At 34.9% G+C, this 22,102-nt stretch overlaps 1 protein-coding gene and 1 pseudogene across 1 annotated transcript; both read right to left on the reverse strand.

Annotated features, from left to right (window-relative positions):
- Window positions 1-6,309: 6,309 nt before the first annotated feature.
- Window positions 6,310-13,313, reverse strand: LOC124232448 (olfactory receptor 5L1-like). Its single transcript, XM_046649422.1, has 2 exons — window positions 10,814-13,313; window positions 6,310-9,132 (listed from the first exon to the last, which is right to left on the reverse strand). Exon 2 carries the CDS (start codon window positions 9,049-9,051, stop codon window positions 8,116-8,118), a length of 936 nt encoding a protein of 311 aa, XP_046505378.1. The 5' UTR covers window positions 9,052-9,132; window positions 10,814-13,313; the 3' UTR covers window positions 6,310-8,115.
- Window positions 13,314-17,164: 3,851 nt separating this feature from the next.
- Window positions 17,165-20,975, reverse strand: LOC124232449 (olfactory receptor 5D18-like; annotated as a pseudogene).
- Window positions 20,976-22,102: the final 1,127 nt, after the last annotated feature.

Below are 22,102 nucleotides of genomic sequence, written 5' to 3' on the forward strand. Positions count from 1 at the left end.
GTTTCCTGATGGTAAGATCTGAAAGTCAGTCTTGGAAATAATACATTATGGAAAGCAATTGACACATGAAGCATACTTCACTCTCCCCTGTGTATAGCATAAGGTGAAACAAAACAGATCTGTGTTACAATCCTGTTAGGTGTTATGTATCCAAGATAGGAATATCTAATGTTCCAGAAAAGAATTACTAGTTAATTTTACTTCCTCAAAACTTATAAAATTTAATTCTGTTCACGTTCTGAAATATGACTTTAAAGACTTACAAATGGAATAATATGAACTCAGGAAAATTAGGTGGTAACACGTAATCAAATCCTCATGTAAGACATTCTTATCTCACTGATTTTGTGCATTGCACAAAGAAAGGCCTAGAAAAATGAAAAGAAAATGTTTTTTATGTCCTACAATTACTAATGACAGGCAAAGCATCTAAAATAACTTCTATAGTTGGAATGAATTTTTATAAAAAGATGTGCATATATTGTGATATAAAGAAAGAATTGTCTGTATACTTAATCATATCCATATTTTAAATATCAGTTTAGCACTTTAATGGCCATTCCTATTTTGACTACATAAGTCAAATATCAAAGTAAATAATTACTTATGTTTTTCAACGAAGAATTTCTATTGAACTGCCTTTTTCTACAGGTAAGCACACAGAAGCCTGAATAAGTCATGACTTCTTCAGTGACAGATAGATATCAGATGATCAACCTACAGGTAGAACTCAGATTCTTAAATTCACAGCCATGTACCCATCACTCTATTCCAGGCTCTGACGTACATGATAAATTGAGATATTCACATTTTTATTTTGTAAAGACCACATTTTCACAATTTTTTGCTAATTCTTTTGACCATTTTAAAGACAATCTTCATACTATAAAACTGTGAAAACCAGTCCAATGAATGTGTTGAGGGCCACAGAGCTGTTCTGAAGATCAACGTCAAGATGAAATGTAGAGAATGGGAGTTAGAGAAACATCCTTGTTCAGGAATAACTATGATAAGTACCCTTAAACATTGAGAAAGACTCTTCCCTTTTCCAGACCCTTCTTTCCTCTCTCTGTAAGATTCTAAGAATACTCGTTCTGTCTCCCATTACCTGCCAAGAATGTAGATGAGTGTTAAGATGTCTCCACACTCTAAAGACATTTATGATAAAGGAATTCTTAATACAGAAAGAATGGTGGGATTTATCAAATTGGTTACGAGGTAAAACCGCCAGTTAAATTTTAATCTCATATAGATAACGAATTTTTGCTATAAGTATGGACAGACTCATACTAAAAAGTCATTCATTGTTTATCTGAAGTTCAAGCTAAATTTAGCATTCTGTATGTTTGTTTGCTAGATGTGGCAATCCTATATCCAGAACAACTCAGAATGTTATGGTCAGGAACACATCCCAGTTCTTCTGGAACTTTCCTCTTTTTGATACTGTAAATCAAGCATGCAAGGAATCCCTTCAACTATAATTCTTTATAATGAAGATTTTTCTCAGACTATCATTTCTGGTAAGGTCATCTCTGTTTCTGCAACTCTAGAACCAGACGGTTCCAGATATTCCATCACTAAAGGTGAGAGGCCCCAGATAACACAGAATTCTCAATGGCCCTGTTTGTTCAGATATCCAAGGATTTAAAAATCAATCAGAAGGCAACGTTTTCATGTCAATGATCAATATTATAAAATTATTTCTTAATTCCCTTTTTCAAGGTTTCTCAGCTAAGCACTATTGACATTTTTCCCTGGACTATTTTTTTGTGATGGGGAGCTACCCTCTGCATTGCACCATGTATAGCAGCATTTCTGGCTTCTATCCACTAGATGACAGTATCACCCTAATCCCCAGTCCCTCCGTTGTGACAATCAAAAATGTTTCCAGACATTCTCAAATGTCCCCTCGGGAACCGAGGAGGATACATAATTGCCTGTAGTTGAGAACTACTGCTTTATTTTCTTGACTCTGGTAAATTTTCACATTTCTTCTGTTTGAATTCAACTTAAAACTAATATGCAAATTAAAATCATGGTTCCTTATCGGCCAAATGATGTTATTTTATGGATTAAATAATTTGCTTTATTTTTGAATCTGTGAAGTGTGGTATTTAAAACCTTCTTCCTTATCCTTTCTTCCCTTTTTTTCTCTTTTTTCCCTTGTGAGCCAGTATTCTTTTTTCACCGTCTAAAATCTTATTTAGAGTAAGTCCTGTTTATTATAGTTCTCCAGAAGGTTCATTTTATTTCTTTCAATTCTATTTTATTTAAATACCTCTTATTCTCCCATGCACAGCATTTCCAAAAAAAATCACAAAAGCTCATGGACATATAACTGAAAACCTTCAGGGCCCTTCTATTCCCCCACTTTCAGGAAACAGTTATTCCAGACACTGCTATGGAGGAGCTCAGCTAAGCCAGGTTCTCCAGACAAAGCTCTGTAAACAGAGGTACTTCCTGTTCCAGATACTTAATGTTTACAGTTGGCTGAAAAGTTTCTCCAAATGATTTTTCCTATGAGGAACTGACTGAATCTAAGGCATCTTCTACATACCTCACATGAAAAAAGAATGTCCGTATTTTCTCTGAGCTACAAACCAGCTGCTGGTGGAAAAGGCAGGCCCTCTCCTGCCTCTGGAGAGCTAGTCTATGGGAGTTGCTGACTCTTATATCTCCTTCCACTCCCTGTCCCACCAGGACTGTAGAGAAAATTACTTGCCTTATTCTCCAGAGGACTTAAGCAATTAAAATTAACGATTATTTTCTGATGTATTTCTGGTTTCCTGGAAAACCTGAAGAAAAACAACTTAAGCTTAAGAATCATTTTATATAAAAGTTCATTGAAAGTTTAAATGTCTTCTCTTCCTGTTGCATGATAATTCGCACAGTCTCCCCAAATTTTTGTATAACAAATCATAGTAGAAGTTATCTTTTTTATTTACTTGACAAATATTTTTCTCTTTTTTAGTACATTGTTTATTTTCTTCACTTTTTCTAGCTTTTTGAGGTATAATTGACAAATAAAAATTATATGTATTTAAGGAGTACAACCTGATGTTCTGATATACATATACATTGTGAAATAATCACCACAATCAAGCTAATTAACATATCCTTTACTTCAAATTACTATTTTCTTCCTTTTTTGGTGAGAATACCTGGATTCTATCCTCTTAGCAAGTTTCAAGTATACAGTAAAATATTGTTAACTTTAATCACCGTGTTATCCATTAGATCTTCAGAATTTTTTCAGCTTGCATAACTGAAACTTTGTACCCCTTGACCAATATGTCTCCATTTCTCCCTCCTTAGTTGCTGACAACCACCATTCTACTTTCTGCTTCTACAAGTTTGTTTTAGATTGTACATACAAGTGAGATCTTGCAGTATTTGTCTTTCGAGAAATATTTCTTAAGTATCTACCGTGTCCCTGGTCTATGTAAGGCTTAACTGCTCCCAGTTACACTAAGTACACTGAAGGAGTGGGACCTGCTCAGGTCCCTCAATTATAATAAGAATAATTGTTATGATCCTGCTAATGGTATTAGGAGCAGAGGATCACCTCATATATATTGCTGATAGGACTAGAAATGGAAATTTGGTTTCTCACTGTCCCAAGACGTAGCTACATCTGGCTAGAACCAGCAGATTAGGGTTTCTAAAGTTATTGCAAACATCCTGGATACTGGATAAACAAATGTATTGTGTACTGTTCACAGTATGATAACATCTTTTCTTCTAATTTGTCATAAAGCTTTTATCCAGAAATCTGCAGTCCTTTAAAATACCACATTGCTGCAAAATTCTTTATCTGCCTTCTCTATCATTGGCATTTCTCTAGATCCTAGTTTTATCATTTCACACTTGGACTGTTCGATAGTCTCCAAGTTGGTCTTTAAGCCTATAGATTCACTCTCTTATATCTGTCTGCCACACTGCCACTAAAACAACTCTTTTCAAAGGAAGTCAACTTACATTTAGATATTTGTTTGAATATGCATAAAATATCTGTGGAGTATGTATTAGGCATTTTTCACATGGTAGAGAGAAAAGAAGTGGACCATGGAAATATATCACTTATTCTAAAAATAGATACATTAAATAAGCGTAAATGAAATTAAAATAAGTAACTGAAAGTTATAATGAGCAAATCCTTCCCTGGATTGTAAATTTGAGTGACTCATAGTCACTTATAGGTGCATATCCAAGTTCCTAAAATTTCTTCCCAGATTTTCTCTACTAGACTTATCCTTGTCCACTTTCTGTACAAATTTGTCTGCATATGTAATTATATCTATCTACCTCTATCTTTGTCTATCATCTATCTATCTATCTGTATACTGTTTTACATATCTGCACATTTGTACAATGTCTCATTCATCTAGATATCCTTAACTTACCACTTATCTCATTCATCAACAAAACACTGCTGAGTCATAAAACTTTCCAAAAACTGTTTCTAATTTCTCTAGACAAAAGTCATTATTCTTTGAAAGTCATAATTTCTGTGAATAATCCTTTAATTATTCGTTGTCCTACCAATTGGATGTAGTTATGGGTTTATATATTTACACGGGTTTCTCTCCAGCTACAGTGTGGGTTCCTGGATGTCATGAACAATCTCTCTTTCATTTGTGTATCCTCCTCACATATTTCTATGTCTACTCATGAATAAAGGCATACATATATAAGTATTATTGAAGCAGATCACTTAGCTTTGTTTTCTTTACCTGAAATATTTGGATTAACTCTGATGCTCTTCACATCAGGAGTAAGAATGTGCTCACTGTTCAAGTCTATGTATTAATTGCTGCAGCCAAACCTAGATCTCAATTTTATCTTCTAGTCTTCCGATCCTTCTTCTATACCACACTGACCTTTGGCCTTGTAGTGTAAGGATCAAATGGTCATGCACGGGAAAGCCTTGCTTTAGTTATGAAAATTAAATTTAAAATGTGTGATGCCATATGTACTCAATTGTTCATTTTGTTTTGTTTTCCCTGACAGAATTCTAAAGAAGAGCTCTAGCATTTGAATCCCTACTACATTTCATCTGCTTCTTAAGACATATTTTCACCCACTATAACATCTCTGAGTTTGGATGTATCTTACAATTAATGGTAAGAAATCATTGTCTCATAGTTGAACAAGTAAAGATTATTTCCTGGGTGTACATTTAGTGATGGTGAATCTTATAATACTTGAACTATGAAATGGTAATGGACATAGAGATGAAGAGTGCGTGGTGAGAAACATTTCACAGGTAGCATTTCTGAGAAACTTGGGAACAGTGTCCTCATCTATCCACTTGGGATAATCCTGCCAAATTTGAAAACAAAATGAGACTTATTCCTGTCGAAGTCTTATCTTTCAAAATAAAGTCTGGGGATGAGACTGAGGAGACAGAGTCTAGTGGATTTGCCTAAAATGACAGATAGTGACATAAGTAAAACCAGCAGTAGAATAACTTGTAGTGTTTTTGTTGTTATTTGTCTGTTTGCTTGTTTGTTTTGCATATGCCTCAGCTAAATCTCATCCCTTGGTGACCTAAGAAAATCAAAACAAACAGACAAATAAATCCTGACATAGACGTTATTAGCTTTAAATGTGTAAAGCATGTTCTGCTGTAGAGCAACAATATCCTGAACAGGCTCTAATTCCTCTATTTTCAAAAATGGTTCTGCTTAGAATCCATATACCAGCAAAGAATTAAACAAGTTGGTAGAGGAGAATTAAATTTCAAAATATGGTTCATTTTAGCCTTTAAATTATTTTCTCAGATCTTAAAATGGTTATTTGTTGAAATGTTAAATTCAATTTTTTAAAATTTCTGAACAATACATTTTTCTGTTTATTGAGTATTCTTTTCAAAAGCCATTTTTCATCTGGTATGAGTAAATAGTCATATAATTGAGTTAATTTACTTCTTGGAGTGTGACTACTAAATAAATCAACTGTTACAGCAAAACATTTGCAAGGAACTCTGTATCTTGTTCCCATTAAATGTGATGTTTAATTTTTGTTGCTTTTTATGGACATCCTCCCGTCACCAAGGATTCTTGTATACAGCTAAGGGCACAATGTAGTTCTGTCAATGTATTAATATGGCAGTGGCTAATCGATGAGAGATAGTATATTTTAGTCTTGCATAATACCAGCAGTCTCATAGACAAATTTTGTATTTTGAATGTTAAAAAGCATTATAAAATAATGTATCCTTATTCTTTACTAAAGAAGATGGAGTAAGGACTGTAGGATATTTTCCAGGGTCTGGTAGAAGTATCAATGCTAAGAACACAATTTATTAAAATATTTAATTTTTAATATTTAATAGACATATTACATTCATTACAAATTAGATATATTACATACAAGAGAGAAGAAAAGGATACTCAATAAATGGTGCTGTGACATTACTATATAGTTTGGGAAAGGGAGTTGGACAATTCCTTTGTAAGCTTTCATTCATTCAGCAAACATATGCAAAATAAATAAAAATCAATAAATTTAGTACTTATTAAAATTTAAGATAAAAATCATACAACGATGAGATAAAATATAGAACGGAGCAGGATTCATTTTCACTACATTCTTTTTTAATTTGCTAATAATTGAGTATAACTACATAAAAAATGTAAGCTAAATATCAAAAAGAATGCCAAATACATAACATTAAAAGACATTAACAAATTGTGCAGATATTATTCTCTGAGGTTAATGTTTTTAAATGTAAAATGTCTTGTAAATTATTATGAAGAATATTAACACCCAATGGGAGTAGGAGCAAAGTGAACAGAAACCTCACGGAGAAGAGTTTAAAAATCATTGAACATTAAATACATCTATTTTTCGAATTATTCTTTTTTTCTAGTCTGTCCCTAAATTTTAGTTTGACACAGAAATAAATTATCCTTTGAATAAATCATCATTATAATGTTTCCTGTCTAATATAAACATATTATTATAGAGAAGATGTTTCTTTTTACACTTTTTCTTGCTGTTTTATGTGCTTTGACTAAATCATTTTATTTGACCCAAGACAAAACATAGAAGTAAAGTTTAATGCTGGATCTACATTTCTATGATTCAGTAATTCATATAATGGACTTCAGTTATTTACGACCATTCCTCACCTCCTTCACAAATACTGAAGAGTGTGTGTGAATAAGGATTGAAAGAAGAAATGTGGTTTAGACACATAGAGAAAAGGAGAAAAAGATCATTTCATCAACAGTAAAGACACAACCAAAAACATAAACAGGGGTTAGAAGTGCACTTATCTGTCACAGTAGTCATTTGATCCACAATATTGTAAAATAAGCATGAAGATAAAAATTGAAAGATAAAGTGAAACAATAGGCCGAAGTCAGAAATGTTGCCAGTCATAACAATGGTTATTAAATGATTGCAAGTATATATAAATATACTACATATAGTAAAACATATGAGAGAGACAGAGTGATGCAGAGAGAGACAGAGAGACAGAGACAGAGAGCTAGTTATATGCCAGGAATTACTCTAAGCTCATTGCACATGACAAGTAATATAATTTTTCTAAGATTTCTGTGAAATAATTATTACTAATGTCATCATTTTTCATCATAGTCTCTGAAATTCCAAAAACACTGGACATTGCAATGACAACAAAAAATAATAAAGAAAGCAAGAAATAGCAAACAGGATATGTACACATTCTGTGCATAATCTGACAAGGGTGTGTTCTTCATTGTAAAATAATAGGAATTCAACTTGGAATTGAATCATATTTTCCTTAATGAATACTGAAATAAAATGTGACTCTTGTGATTTCTTCATTAAGCTTATGAAGCTTTTACAGCAAATGATATGTGTATCTTGAGTCCATTAACCATACTCAATTAATTCATTTTGAATAAATAACAGCAAAGAAGTAATCTGTAAATTCCAAGATATGCTGAATCCTACCCTTGTACATGGAAGAGGCACACAGATAAGTGAATCAAAAAGACTCACTCATAACTACCTGCTGCTTGACTGTTACCTCCACTTCAACACTTCAACACTGAAGTCCATCGCTGTACCCTTTCACCAGTCTCCACTTTGGGACACTGAGTCCTGTTAATAAAATATTCTCTAGGAAAATATTTTGGAGCCCACCACTTTTCTGAGAGCTTCTTGCACATCCTTGTTTCTCAAGCTATAGATCAGAGGATTCAGCATAGGGATCACTACAGTGTAGAACACCGTGGCTACTTTGTCAGTATCCATACTGTTGCCAGAACTGGGTCGGCAATAAATGAAAAGGATTGTTCCATGGAAGAGAAGGATGGCTGTGAGGTGGGAGGCACAGGTGGAAAAGGCTTTGCATCTTCCCTCTGCAGAGCGCATCCTCAGGATTGTGATAAGAATAAAGAAATAAGAGGTGAGAATGATCATGATGGTGATGATTTCATTGAAATTGGCCACAATGTATAGCAACAGTTCACTCATAGTGACATCAGAACAAGCAAGAAATAAGAGAGGGGGCAGATCGCAAAAGAAGTGGTTAATCACATTTGACCTATAGGATGGGATCTCAAGAGCTAAACACAAGTGAATCAGTGAACACACAGTCCCCCAGAGGTAGCAGCAGGACACCAGCTCCACACAAAGATTGTTGGACATGGTGACGATGTACAGCAGTGGGTTACAGATGGCCACAAAACGGTCATAGGCCATCACAGACAGCAGGATGACCTCAGTTACCACACATGTGGAAAACAAGTAGAATTGCACAGCACACGCCAGGAAGGAAATGGCTTTGTCTTCATTTAAGATATTAGCTAGCATCTTTGGCAGAATGATTGTGGAGTAACAGAAATCCACAAAGGACAAGTGACTGAGGAAAAAGCACATGGGGGTGTGAAGTCGAGAGCTGACCTGAATCAGTGCAATCATGCCCAAGTTGCCCAAAACTGTGACTCCATAGATGAGAAGAAACAGCAGGAAGAGGAAGACTCTCAATTCAGGGACCTCTGCTAATCCAAGGAGAATGAACTCTGCCACAGTGCTGCAGTTCTCCTTGGCCATGTCCCCACTTTATTGAGATGGGAGAACAATATTAGTAGTTATTCTCCATTGTATGATCCCAAATTCCATTTTGACTGTCTCCTAAAAAAGACATTAGAATAAGTAGGATAGTTAATTTTTTCAGCAAAGAAATAGTACGTTGCTTTTGTGAAGTTTAGGAAAAGTTCAGGCATTGTAGCATACAAATGCATAGAGCTCACAGTTAAAATCACAGATCACACAAAAGCATTCACATCCATAAAAGCCTATACAATTCCTTAAACTAGTCCTATACAATTAAGAGCTTGAAACTGAGTCATTAATTATCTAATTAGCCATATTATTTTTTGAAACTAAAATCTCTATTTCCCTTTAATCAGTACTGGAAATAATGGGATCCCAGGAAAGAATTTTTGTAATACATAGTACCCTTCCCTTTTTTCCACTGAAATGATGAGAAATATGCTTATTTAAGATATGCTTATTTAAGTGTTAAGCCACCAGTGCTGATTATTTTTTCAATATGTTTTAGATGAAAACAGCAGCTTTTATACTCTATATTAGCATTTTTTCTATAAAATTAGCATAGTGATTTTGTTAATTATACAAGTCAATGTCAACCATTGCTCCTGGAATTGGTACCCGGGTTCAAACCTCCAGTAACTATGACTCCGAAGCCTTATAAAGACCTATTTGACAAATGAATCCCCTGCTTTAAATCTATTTGTAGAACTACTCGAAGATGTGAATATAAAATTATTAACACAAATGCTTGCTGCTGCATTGCAGCATTGTTTATGAAAATAAAACTTAGAAAAAGTGTCAAACAAGAGGAAAATAACTCACGTTATGGTACTTATACATTATGGAAAAGTATGCAACTATTAAAATGATATTTTGAGGAACTTTTAATGAGCTGAAAAATGGCTATGATAAAATGGCAAGTTAAAAAACAGTAAGCCAGATTGTACAGGCAGAATATTGTATCTGTTTATATAAATTGTGTTTAATTAATCCTCACAACATCCATGACACAGAAGTATTCTGTTCCAATCAATTTTTTTTAAAAAAAGCAATGTAGAAACTTGCCCGAGTTCTCACAAAATTTAAGATTTATGGAGTAGAATGGGGAAGGAGGGTGTGATTGTTTTTTTAATAAAGGAAGGATACATTCAAGGCCTTTGACAAATAGAAAATGACAATAGATGATGAGAACACTCTCATTTGTTCTCTCCTTCCTGACCGTTGGTAGACATGTACCTGACTGTGAGGCACTAGTTGGTAATCCCCGGAGGAAAGAGAATCTGTATGAAAACTCACTACAGCCAAGTATTTTCCTGATTCTTCAAATGATTTCAAAGAGTTGAAGGATGTATATATTAAGAAATCCCAGTTTGAAAACAAATAATTATTCTGATGATATGGTTTCTCTCTTCAACAGTCAATAAAAGTAAGTTATTTATCTTTTTCTGAGTATAAACTTCTTCCTTTTTTCAAGCCTAAAGATGAAAACTCAGGTTGTTGATTACTTATGAAGCAGTGGTTCTTAACCAGGAGTTGTTTTGATTCCCGTGGGAAATTTGTCATTGCCTAGACACATTTTTGCTTGTCAAGATAAGGAGGGGCCCTGCTGACATCTAGTGGGTAGAGACTAAGGAGGCTGCTAAACACTATCATGTATGTGACAGTCCTTGCCCCAGCCCCCACACACACCAATAGCACATGCAAACACCAAAATATTATCTGGCCCACACATCAATAGGACCAAGGTTGAGAAACCTACTATGAAGAGACATTTCAAAGTGCTTTGCACAAGGCCAAAATAGTTCCTCTCTTTTCTGCTTCCGAGGTGGTTCCATGTCTGTGTTCCCACATGAGCAGTCCTGAGGACAACTTACTACCACTCTCAGCATCAGAGTGACTATCAGGAAAATCTCCATGCTCTCTTTACCACATTCCATAGAAGGAGTTAATGTGAGAAAGGAAAAAGAGGGAAGGAGAGAGAAATCAAGCATTCTTTCCAATTTCTTGACATTCTTTTCCCTCTTACACTAATACTATTACAAGATACTTGATTCTGCAGATTAAACTGTTCTCATTTTCCATTAAGCTTATTTTTCAATATAGAAATGGAAAATATTTTCATAAATGAGTGCTCAAAACATGGCACTTCTTAAAACACTCTCTAGTTAAGAGAAAGCTAAATACAGATTTTTAAAAATGTGTCTAATACCACTGCCTTCACTTACAATTTCTCCTTCTCTTACACAAGGCTATAACAAATTATCCCATAAGAAAAAAATAGCAAGCATCCAGATCCCAGAAAATGTCATTCATGCCCATTCCCAAAAACCAGAGTGTAGTCCAACTAACCAAACTGTGGGATAGATATTGCTTCCCCTATTTCTGAAGATGCTATGATGGAAAACGTTTTAGGCTTTATGTTTTTGTGTGGGTATCTCTGGGGCCCATATTTCTTAAGCTTCTCCAAATCATCATTGATCTCTGTGGGACATCAACATGATATCGAGAAAACTACAACTTGAGACTCAAACAATTAATAACTCCTAGGAGATATAAACAGGGGAAAATACTATCACAACTTGGTACATATTATTATAATTTAACGTGATTACTTCCAGAGTTCATGATGAATTTCAGAGCCTTATATGATACATCCAAGCATTGCTCTGTGAGCCAGGGATCACATTGCCTTAGTGAAATATATGGATAGGTCTTATAAACTTTGCCTGTCTTATACTCAAAAACTCCTTCCTGGAGGGCATAAGGGCTGAAGCCACACCAGAGTTCTGACAAATACCAGAAAGGGGTGGGGATAATGAACTCTTTTACTGAAAATAATAATTTCTCACATTTATTGACCACTTCCTATATTCTGGTACTATCCTGAATACAACTATTAACAAATTTCATCTTTATAAAAATAAGTGAGCCTGGTATAGTTGTGTAACTTTATGAGTGAGGTGACTGAGGCATAGTCAGATCCAACTTGCCCAAAGTCACACACAGAATCACTGACAGAATGAGACTAAATGCTGCATTTTATATTGTGCCACACATATGACCCTGTGAGGAAAAGCAAAGCTACTGAAGGGTGCTGAGATATCATACTCCTTATTCAATGACAGACACCATTAAATGGGATTGCCTCGAGGACCTCTCCCAGGTCTGCTCCTTTTCTGACCGTATAACATCTTCCTAAACCAACAGTGTTCAAACTACTGTCTGGTGTTTGTGCTCTTGGATATACCCAACATTTCAAGAACTCCATCGATGTAATTAGTTACAGGTAATCACTTTTGAAATTCTCAACGACCTATACATATTTTCCTAAAATTGATCCATCTGATCATTTTCTGAGTTTGAAGAGTGTTTCCAGGTCTGTGTTCCACCTAGCACTCTCACAATCCCATTTCTCACATTTTTCAAAACTAAGGATTCCTCTTACTATTTGCATATTACTATGTGAATTGCCCCAATTAGAAAAATGAAAGCAAACTTCCAAAACATAAGGACAATTTGAAATACTGTTTTTCATGAATCCTGTAGTTTTCTTTAATGAAGACACTTCAAACCCATGGCTTGACTTCTTGTCATACTCTGAGATATAGTACATATTTCTTTTCATGGAAAATGATGGCATTAGACATGGATTTTAGCCAATACAGTGATGTTTTGAAATCAGATATATAGTAGATTGATGACACGAATTTTTAACATCTATTCTTTTTGTTCTTAGTGCACCATGAAAGTATTGTCACAAAATGCATCCTCCTGAAGGAGAGAGTCCCATGACAGAAAAACTAAAAGACTATCTATAAAGAGTATCATTGGCAGTGATGTTTTATATCATCTCAGCAACCCACATACAGGAAAATTACTTTGTTTATCTATTTGTCTTAGATTTAAAGACATGGCAGGAGTTTTTAAAAACTGATTTAAATATACAAATTTTATTGAAATTGATTTCATGGTCATTATCCCTAAATTGAATAATATCAATATGAAGCTCTCAGTTTTTGATGAATTGTATTTAAAACACATATAATAATACCATTGTAGTAAAATATTGTATTGTAAAGCTCAATGAAATCAACAGTATGTTAGATTTTCTAAACTTCTCAATTCCATTGTTTTAATAAAGATAACTGTAACTGGAAGAATAGCAGATATGCTTAACTGTTATATAAGACTTGGAAAGTCTTTGTGGTAACATTTTCAGAAATTAAGAAAATGCGTGGTTCTTTTTATTTCTTTTTTTCTTTCTTTTTTATTTTTGAGGAAGACTAGCCCTGAGCTAACATCTGCTGCCAATCCTTCTCTTTCTGCTGAGGAAGCCTGGCCCTGAGTTAACATCCATGCCCATCTTCCTCTACTTTATATGTGGGACGCCTGCCACTGCATGGCTTGGCAAGTGGTACATAGGTTAGCACCCAGGATCCAAACCAGCAAACCCCAGGCCACTGAAGCAGAACATGAGAACTTAACCGTTGAGCCAGCTGGTGGCCGTGAACATGGGTGGTTCTAATGATCGCATAACAAACCACTCCAAAACATATTAGTTAAAACCAATAGCTATTTATTGCACTGGTCAGTATTGCATGAGTCAGTAAGTTAGTTTCTGTTGATCTGATCCTGACATGGCTGATCTTGGCGTGGTTAGCTATGTGTATGATATTAGCTTGGTGGGTTAGATGATTGGAGGCTTCAGACTCAAGTCTGGTGTCTATGTTTCTCATTATCCAATATGCTAGCCTGTGCTTGTTCACAGAACAGCTTTCTAAGGGACTATGAAAATTCCAGATTGTGAAAGATTCACAAGCCCTCTCAGAGGCTTGAAACTAATGCGGTGTCACTTCAGCTAGACAAAGCTAGGCACAAAAACAGCTTACATCCCAGGAATGGAGAAAATGATTCTGCCATTTGATCAGAAGAGTTGAAAGGAGGCTTGGATATGGAAAGGACTAAAGAATTTGAACCAAGTTTTCTATGTCCCTGGGTAACAACTCCTTTTGAAAGATATAATTTCCAAAATTTTGACCCTTAGCAAAATTGGAAGACAATCTAATTTTGTTTAATGCATTACTGAAAAATATTTTCATGAAAGATCATTGTGACAAATTGTCACATAACTTGGATGGAGTTGAAAGAGTTGAGTGATATTCCTATTAAAGCACTATTTCTGGCAGAATTTCTAGTCTCATTTACATTTAATATGACCGAATAGTCTCAGTATTTTCATTTTTACAAAATGGAAATATAAATGATTCTGAACCCTCTTGTTTTCTAAAATTAAGTGATGTCTTTCCAAGGATACATTAATTAATCAAAGTAAATAATGCAGACATATACTCATAATATTAATCATATGAAGAAATATGTCCTAAAATATTTTTTAATTTTGATTAATTATATTTATCCAAATTTTCAATGCAATTATATTTTTAATTAGTGGTGCAATTATTATTGAATCATTACAAGGTTAACTCAATACAGAAAGAAAAACTTCTGATTTTCCCAAAAGCATCATGAAATAAAAAGTATGAATCTGATTAATAAAATTGTAATGTTCAGTGGGGAGAGTAGGATTGAATATAAGTTCAAGAGAAGGAAAGGCACAAAGCTTTTTCAGATATTATTTATGTCTTTTAAACAGATTATGCTATGCACTGCAAATTACACATTTTGCTGCTAAATTCATGATGAAATATTTTATATGTAAAATTAAATTCTTGAGAAGTACATGACCAAAAAATGTGAAGGCTACTAACGTAACTCATGTTCTACATAGAAGCTACAGAATCTACCATAAAGAATCTGAAATGTCACAAATTGAAAATGAAAACAATATGACTGTATGCTGGTATTTAGTGGAAATTGTACATCTGATGTGTCTGGAGTCTTGAATGATTGCATTAATTCCATCAACAATGGGCCAGGTCATTTAAATATCATATGCCGTGATTTCCTCAAAGTAAAAGCAAAATGGGTTGCGTTAGTTCTGCCACAAAATGTGGTCATCCTTGTTCCAAGCAGGACAGAAGTAAAATAAAATTCTCTATAAAGAGGCATTAATCATCATGAATTCAATTTAAGATTAATATAAATAATTTTTTAATTTCAAAGAAAATCAGAAATTGTGTAATTGCTAAATATGTATGAAACAAGAAATTTGTGAATACCTAGAGAAACAGAAGTCAATAGAAGAGAAAAGCATTCCTTCATCCGACATCCAATATCCAAAACACTGTTTCTTACATATTTTATCTTTCCGTACAACGGGGTTGTTTCATTGATTTCTTATCATATAATATATATGACTGCAACATTTTGATAATGATCATAAGTTTAAAATAATATGAACATTCCAAATAAGTGTTTTGAATCCATATAAAATTATCCCCCACCTTAGTTGTTCTGCCTTACCAAAACACACTTGGAAATTTATTTCTTCCATTATACTGATGACTAGCTTGGAATTTTATGTAGACACATTGAGTAAAGAGAAGCAAAAGGGTTTACAAGACATTCAAGCAAAAGTGAGTTATTGATGTTAGAGAAATCTAGTATTTTTTATTTACCAGGTGAAATAGGTCTTAACGCCAATGACTGCCTGGTTTTCACTTTATTTTGAATGAAGTTACATAGCTGATTGATTTTCAACACTTGAGGCAACTCCAAACAGGATTTTTTTTTTTTGAGGAAGATTGGCCCTGAGCTAACATCCGTGCCCATCTTCCTCTATGTTATATGTGGGACACCTGCTACAGCATGGCTTGATAAGCAGTGCATAGGTCTGTACCAGGGATCCGAACCGGTGGACCCAGGCTGCTGAAGTGGAGAGCGCTAACTTAACTGCTATGCCTCTAGGCATACCCCACACTTTTTTTTAAGGTGGATGTTCAGTTGAGGATTCAGAGATTACACTGATGTTCAGAAAAAAGAATCATAAAGAACTGATCATGTTTTTGACGGGTTATAGGCAAAATGATAGCATAAAATACAGATTGGGTAGACACTCATCCTGCTTACTTTTTGCCTATAATATTTTTTGAGATCCACTCTACTATTTCTCAGGCTCTGGTGGAGCCTATCACAGCTTATCATCCTGCCATACAGGAGCTCCTTTGAAACACATTCAGAATACAGATCACATATTACCAACTTTCCATTCATTCCAAGTAACCTGTATACACAAAAATACACACACACACATGAATACACATACATGCATGCTATAAAGTATTTGCTCAATAAAAAAATTGCTGCATCATTGACTCAGTACTACATTTTGGTTTCCTTGATCTTACCATGCTTCTGTCTTCTCAACAAAGCTTGTTGAAATGTGTCTCCTAAAATTCTGTCTGTTCTGTTATCCAAGGACAAATTCAAACAATATCTATTTTATGAAGGAATTTCTCTAAAGTCTTTAAATGGATTTGAAACTTTTCTTTCTCTCAAATTCTCTATGATATTTATTATTTTCTACCTTAGACAAAGGTCACTTTCTTCACTGCCCTACTGTCAACACTGGATTTTACATTCGTTGAAGGATGAAAACTAGTTGTATTTTAACTGCTATTGGTACTTTTGTGAGAGATATTCATATATTTATTGAAAGCGTAGTGTACTACATGTATAATAAAGAGGATAAAATTGTTTACTGAGATTATACAAGGTTTTACACATGATATTCATATAGTCTTTTAATCTTCACAGTCAGGTTAAGAGCTATTTTATGTTATCTCAATTTTGTAGATGAAAAATTCAAGATGAGACAGATGGCTGTCTTATTTTCCAGTAAGAGACAGAGCCAAGTTTACTCTGTTTGAACCAAAATCCATGATCTTTCCATTATACAAGATTAACTCTTCATAATTGTAAAGGTTTCTTTAAAATCAACTTTTATGTGCAGTATTTATTTACATGTCAGGGACAAACTCTACTAAAATAATATTCCTTTTCTCTTTCTTTCTTGTTTTTTTGAGGAAGATTAGCCCTGAGCTAACTACTTCCAGTCCTCCTCTTTTGGCTGAGGAAGACTGGCCCAGAGCTAACATCCGTGCCGATCTTCCTCTGCTTTATATGTGGGATGCCAACACAGCATGGCCTGCCAAGCAGTGCCATATCCGCAGCCGGGATCTGAACCTTCGAACCCCATGCCACCAAGAAGTGGAACATGCGCACTTACCCGCTGCACCACCAGGCCGACCCTAAAATAATATTCTTAATAAGGAAATAGTTTACTGTCCACTATTTTGCTTACTGTAGCCTTGACATCCTTATTTCTCAGACTGTAGGTCAGAGGATTCAACATGGGGATCACCACGGTGTAAAACACAGATGCCACTTTGTGCGCCTGGAGTTTTTGGAGTTGGGCACACAGTAGAGGAAGAGGATGGTGCAGTAGAAGATAGTAATGGTGGTCAGGTGTGAGGCACAGGTGGAGAAGGCTTTGCAGCGCCCACCGGCTGAATGCATTTTGAGGATGTTGACAATGATAAACACATAAGACATGAGAATGATGAGTAGTGTGCTGACCCCATTCAAGGTGGCAAAAATGAAAAGCAGCAATTGGTTGACACAAGTATCAGAGCAAGAGACGGACAGCAATGAGGAGAATTCACAGAAGAAATGATTAATTGTGTTGAAACCTTGAAATGATAACTTGATTGCGGAACATGTGAATATCAAGGAACAAGCTACTCCCCATGCATATGATCTGACCACTAGCACGGCACAGAGTTTCTGGGACATGGCAAATGTGTAGAGCAGAGGGTTACAAATGGCCACAAAGCAATCATAGGCTATCACAGCTAATAAAAAGAATTCAGTTACTGCAAAGGTAGTACAGAAAAACAATTGTACTACACATCCTATAAATGAAATTGTTCTGTCTTCTACAACTAGGTTCACCAGGGTCTTGGGAGTAATGATGGAGGAATAGCAGAAATCCACAAATGAAAGGTGGCTGAGGAAAAAGCACATAGGGGTGTGTAGTTTGGGGTTAATTTTGATTATTACAATCATCCCAATATTCCCTACAACAGTGACACTGTAGATGGCCAGAAAAATCAAGAAGAGAGGGATTTGCAGTTCTGGGAAATCTGAGAAGCCCAAGAGAGTGAACGTGGCCCAAGTTTTATTTCTCTCTGACAGCAACATGGTTTCTGCTTGTTAGAGTCTGAATCAGTCCTGAAAACAAAAAGATTAAGGAGAGTGAGGATATAAGAAGCTTGGTTAACTAACCTTACCAAGACTGGAAAACAAAGCAAAATATCTTTCAGGATTTCTCTGTGTAATTTTTATTTACGACATGCTCAATGTCTAAACTTTTCAAACATGATAACCATTTAAAATTTTAAATTTTTTTTAGGTAAAAACAATACAATTATTGAATTACTTTTTTAAGTTCTCAATTGTAATTTTTTAATATTTAAAAATAAGAATACGAAATCGAGAGATTTATAGTTATGTTGTCAAATATTTTCATGACTTTTTCAGCTCTCCTTGAACATTGTAAGTTCATAAAAGATAAGCCTAGCATAATGCAATGACTGATTAAGTCAGTCCTATAGTCAGTAACAAAAATGAGAAATTTCTGAAAATATTAATTTTTGCATTGTATACTCACACTGTGACATTAAGAATGAACACCCCTAATACTTTACATCTGTGCCTTTATTGTTAATTCCATATAGCACTTTAATCTTTGCTTTTGGATCTGACTCAGTAAATCTGTTATCAAAATTAACCTTAATTATTTTCAGAGTATGCCCTTCAGTTCAGGGAGTCAATACTTCCTGAATACTTATGCAATAATAAAAATGGAGCTGATGATAAAGATAATGTAGTCTACTTCTTTATTGTGGAGGTGACAAAACAAAAAGCTGGAGAGTCTTGGCTTTCCCAATGAAATGCAAATAAGGACCAATCTACATACTATGACTAGATCCCAGATCCCCAGACTCCCAGCCCTGTATCCATTTTATTACACCAGACTCTGATCCATATTCTGGTCTAGATGCTAACATATTTCCTTTATTAAATCATCATACTTTTAATTGACAAACTAGAGACTCTAAACCTATGGGAAATAGTCCAAAGACAGCATACATGCCACAGAGTTATACTAGAAAGCAACATCAAGATGAAATAGGAATGACATTTAGGGAAATTTTCTCTCTCAGGAATAAGGAACTATAGTAAAGACTCTGACTTAGAAACTGCCCCTTCCTAAGTCTCTGTCTTACTCTCTTTCTGTTCTCCCTTCAAGACATATAGGATATTCATTCTGTCCTATATTACGTATGAAGGGGAGAGATTATAAATTGAGGTAGTATTGCACTCTGAAGACATTTCATGAGGAAATAGTGATACAAGAGAATTATATTTCTCTAAACTGTTGCCAATACTTCTAAGATCTTACCATTCTGGAAAACTCTTTCTTTATCATTTGTGGTAAGATTATCTCTGGTCTCAGGACCCAAGAAATAGATTTCAGATGGCTCATCAATAAAATGTCAGATCATATGCAAAACTGAGACCCTCAATGGTCCTGTTTCTATACCCATAAATTTGAATATTAAAGACAACCTCAAAAGACAATCCATTGCAAAGCCAGACATTCTAATTATCAAGCTTTTTTTCTTAATACAATATTTAATTTAGCTAGGGCATTTAATAATTCATTTTCGGCCAGCCAGCCATGTAGCCAAGTGGTTAAGTTCACGTGCTCTGCTTTGGTGGCCCAAGGTTTCACCTGTTCTGATCTTGGGTGCTGACATGACACCGCTCATCAGGTCATGCTGAGGCAGCATCCCACAGAGTACAACCAGAAGGACCTACAACTACAATATACAAGTATGTACTGGGGGCTTTGGGGAGGGAAAAAAAAAAAAAAGATTGGCAACAGATGTTAGCGCTGGTGCCAATCTTTTTTGAAAAAAAAAGGAATTCACTTTAAACTAATATTATATATTTAATATAATGCCTCTTGTGTCCCAAATGCTATATAGAAAATATAACAGTTAAAATCTTCTTTCTTATAATTCTTTCCCCATTTTGTTGTAATGTTTGCTCTCACAGGACAACTGTTTCCTGCTTTATAATCTTAATTAAAGCTGGTCCCTTTTAATTTTCACTAGACAGTCTATTCAATCTCTACTTGTTTCATTTTATTTAAACATTTTTGTATTCTAACTTGACTCCCCTTCAAAAATTTTACAGAATCAAGACAATGCACAGTCCCTCAAATTCTCAGAGCTCTTCTCTCCCCATCCACACCAGTAGCTGTTGTTCATGGGCTGTTAGTGAGGAGCTCAGCTGAGCCAGGCCCTCTAACGCAAAGCTCTGTAAAGTAAATGGTCAACCTCTTCCTTGCATGTTCAGATATGTAACTTTTGACTAAATATTTTCAAGAACTGTCTAGATATAAAAGGCAAGTTCCATCCCTCATGTTGTTTTCTACATACCACACATTGAAATTAACATCAATCTTTCCGCAGAATCTTAAAACAAATCTGCTGATGGCAAAGGAAGGACCACTGCAGGTTGAGAGTGATGTATGCATTCTTATAGCTATAGTCACTACCTTTGGGACAGGAACCCTAGAGACCACCTATTGCCCCATTGTCTTGAGGTCATTAAGTAAACAGTTAAAATCAATGACTTTTCTCTGATGTAATTCTTGTGTACTAGAAAACCTGGAGCAACATGAGGGGCATTTTATTTATATGAAATGAAGTTTTATTTAGTCTCTTCCTCCAGCCCCCAATCACTTCCACACCTTCCTACAATTATCAAAACTATGTAATTATAGAAGTCATCATTATCTGGTATTAACTGATTGACTACTATATGCTGGGCACAACCCTCTTCCTCTATACCATCCATTCTTACCATATCGGACAAGTGTGAAGATTCATCTTTTTAGGTCATCGTGATCCATAGAGAGCTAAAGCAATGATATTTACAAAGTTAAATATTAATTTGGGAAAACCGTCTGTCCTGTTACTTTAAAATCTCTGTCCTATTTTATTACTCTTTCTCCCCTCTACTTTCTCCAGCTAATCTGGCCGCCTGGCTTTTGTTCCTCACTTTTTGTTTCTCAAAAAATATCACACACTCCTTCCTTATGGTCCTTTCTACCACTTTTTTTGTCTACCATGGAATGCTTTCCCTTAAGTTTTTGTTCAAATGCACCTTTTCAGTGAAAACTTCCATGAACATACTATTATACTCCAGGGGTTACTGCATTACCCAATTTAGTGTTTCAAGTATGTAACATGGTTCAAATATATGTTTAATCATTATTTATTACATTCTTTCATATTGTTTGTTTCCCCCTCCTAGAATAAAATGTCCAGGAAAGCAGAGAATATATTCACTGATATAGTCTAAGTGTCTAGAACAGTGACTAGCATAAAGTAAGTATACCATGAATCTTTATGGAATGATAAACATGACCTTTCAAGGAACTGGGAATAGAGCCAAACCTACCTGAACCATGAAGGGTTTAAGTTTGAGAAAAGAGATACTTCACAAAGAACAATAAGGATGCTTTAGATGTGATTATTGAAACTGGGCAGTCAAAATAAAAGAAAAACATGCCAAAACAAATGTGCACTCTGCTGAATTTTCTCTCTAGTCAGAAACCAGGGAAAGAAGGTTGAGTACGTAATAGGGATACATAATTGCTAATTTTTCTTTCCTTCATTCATTGATTCAATAAATATTTATTACAGGTTTACCCTGAGCTGGGTACTCTCTTAGGTATTGGGGAAAAAGACAAAGAACTCCCCTTTGTCAACAAATTTATATGTAATTGGGGGTACAAAAAAACAAAAAAATACATAATTTCCTGTAATTATAAATGGAAGAAACATAAAATTGAAGGTGTCATTTTAAACAGGGAGCTCAGCAAAGACCATAGTGAGGTGTTATTTGAGTATCGACCATTATGAAGTGAGAGACTAAATTATGCAAATACCTGGGGGAAGAGTGTTGAGTTTTTGCCAAAGGCAGCAGCAAATACTACTGATTTTCAAAT

Source organism: Equus quagga, unplaced genomic scaffold (assembly GCF_021613505.1).
Source record: "Equus quagga isolate Etosha38 unplaced genomic scaffold, UCLA_HA_Equagga_1.0 HiC_scaffold_6219_RagTag, whole genome shotgun sequence".
Taxonomy (NCBI): domain Eukaryota; kingdom Metazoa; phylum Chordata; class Mammalia; order Perissodactyla; family Equidae; genus Equus; species Equus quagga.

What these genes read in the sequence shown, in the direction of transcription:
- LOC124232448 (XM_046649422.1), bottom strand. Translation starts at nt 9,051, where the DNA reads ATGGCCAAGGAGAACTGCAGCACTGTGGCAGAGTTCATTCTCCTTGGA.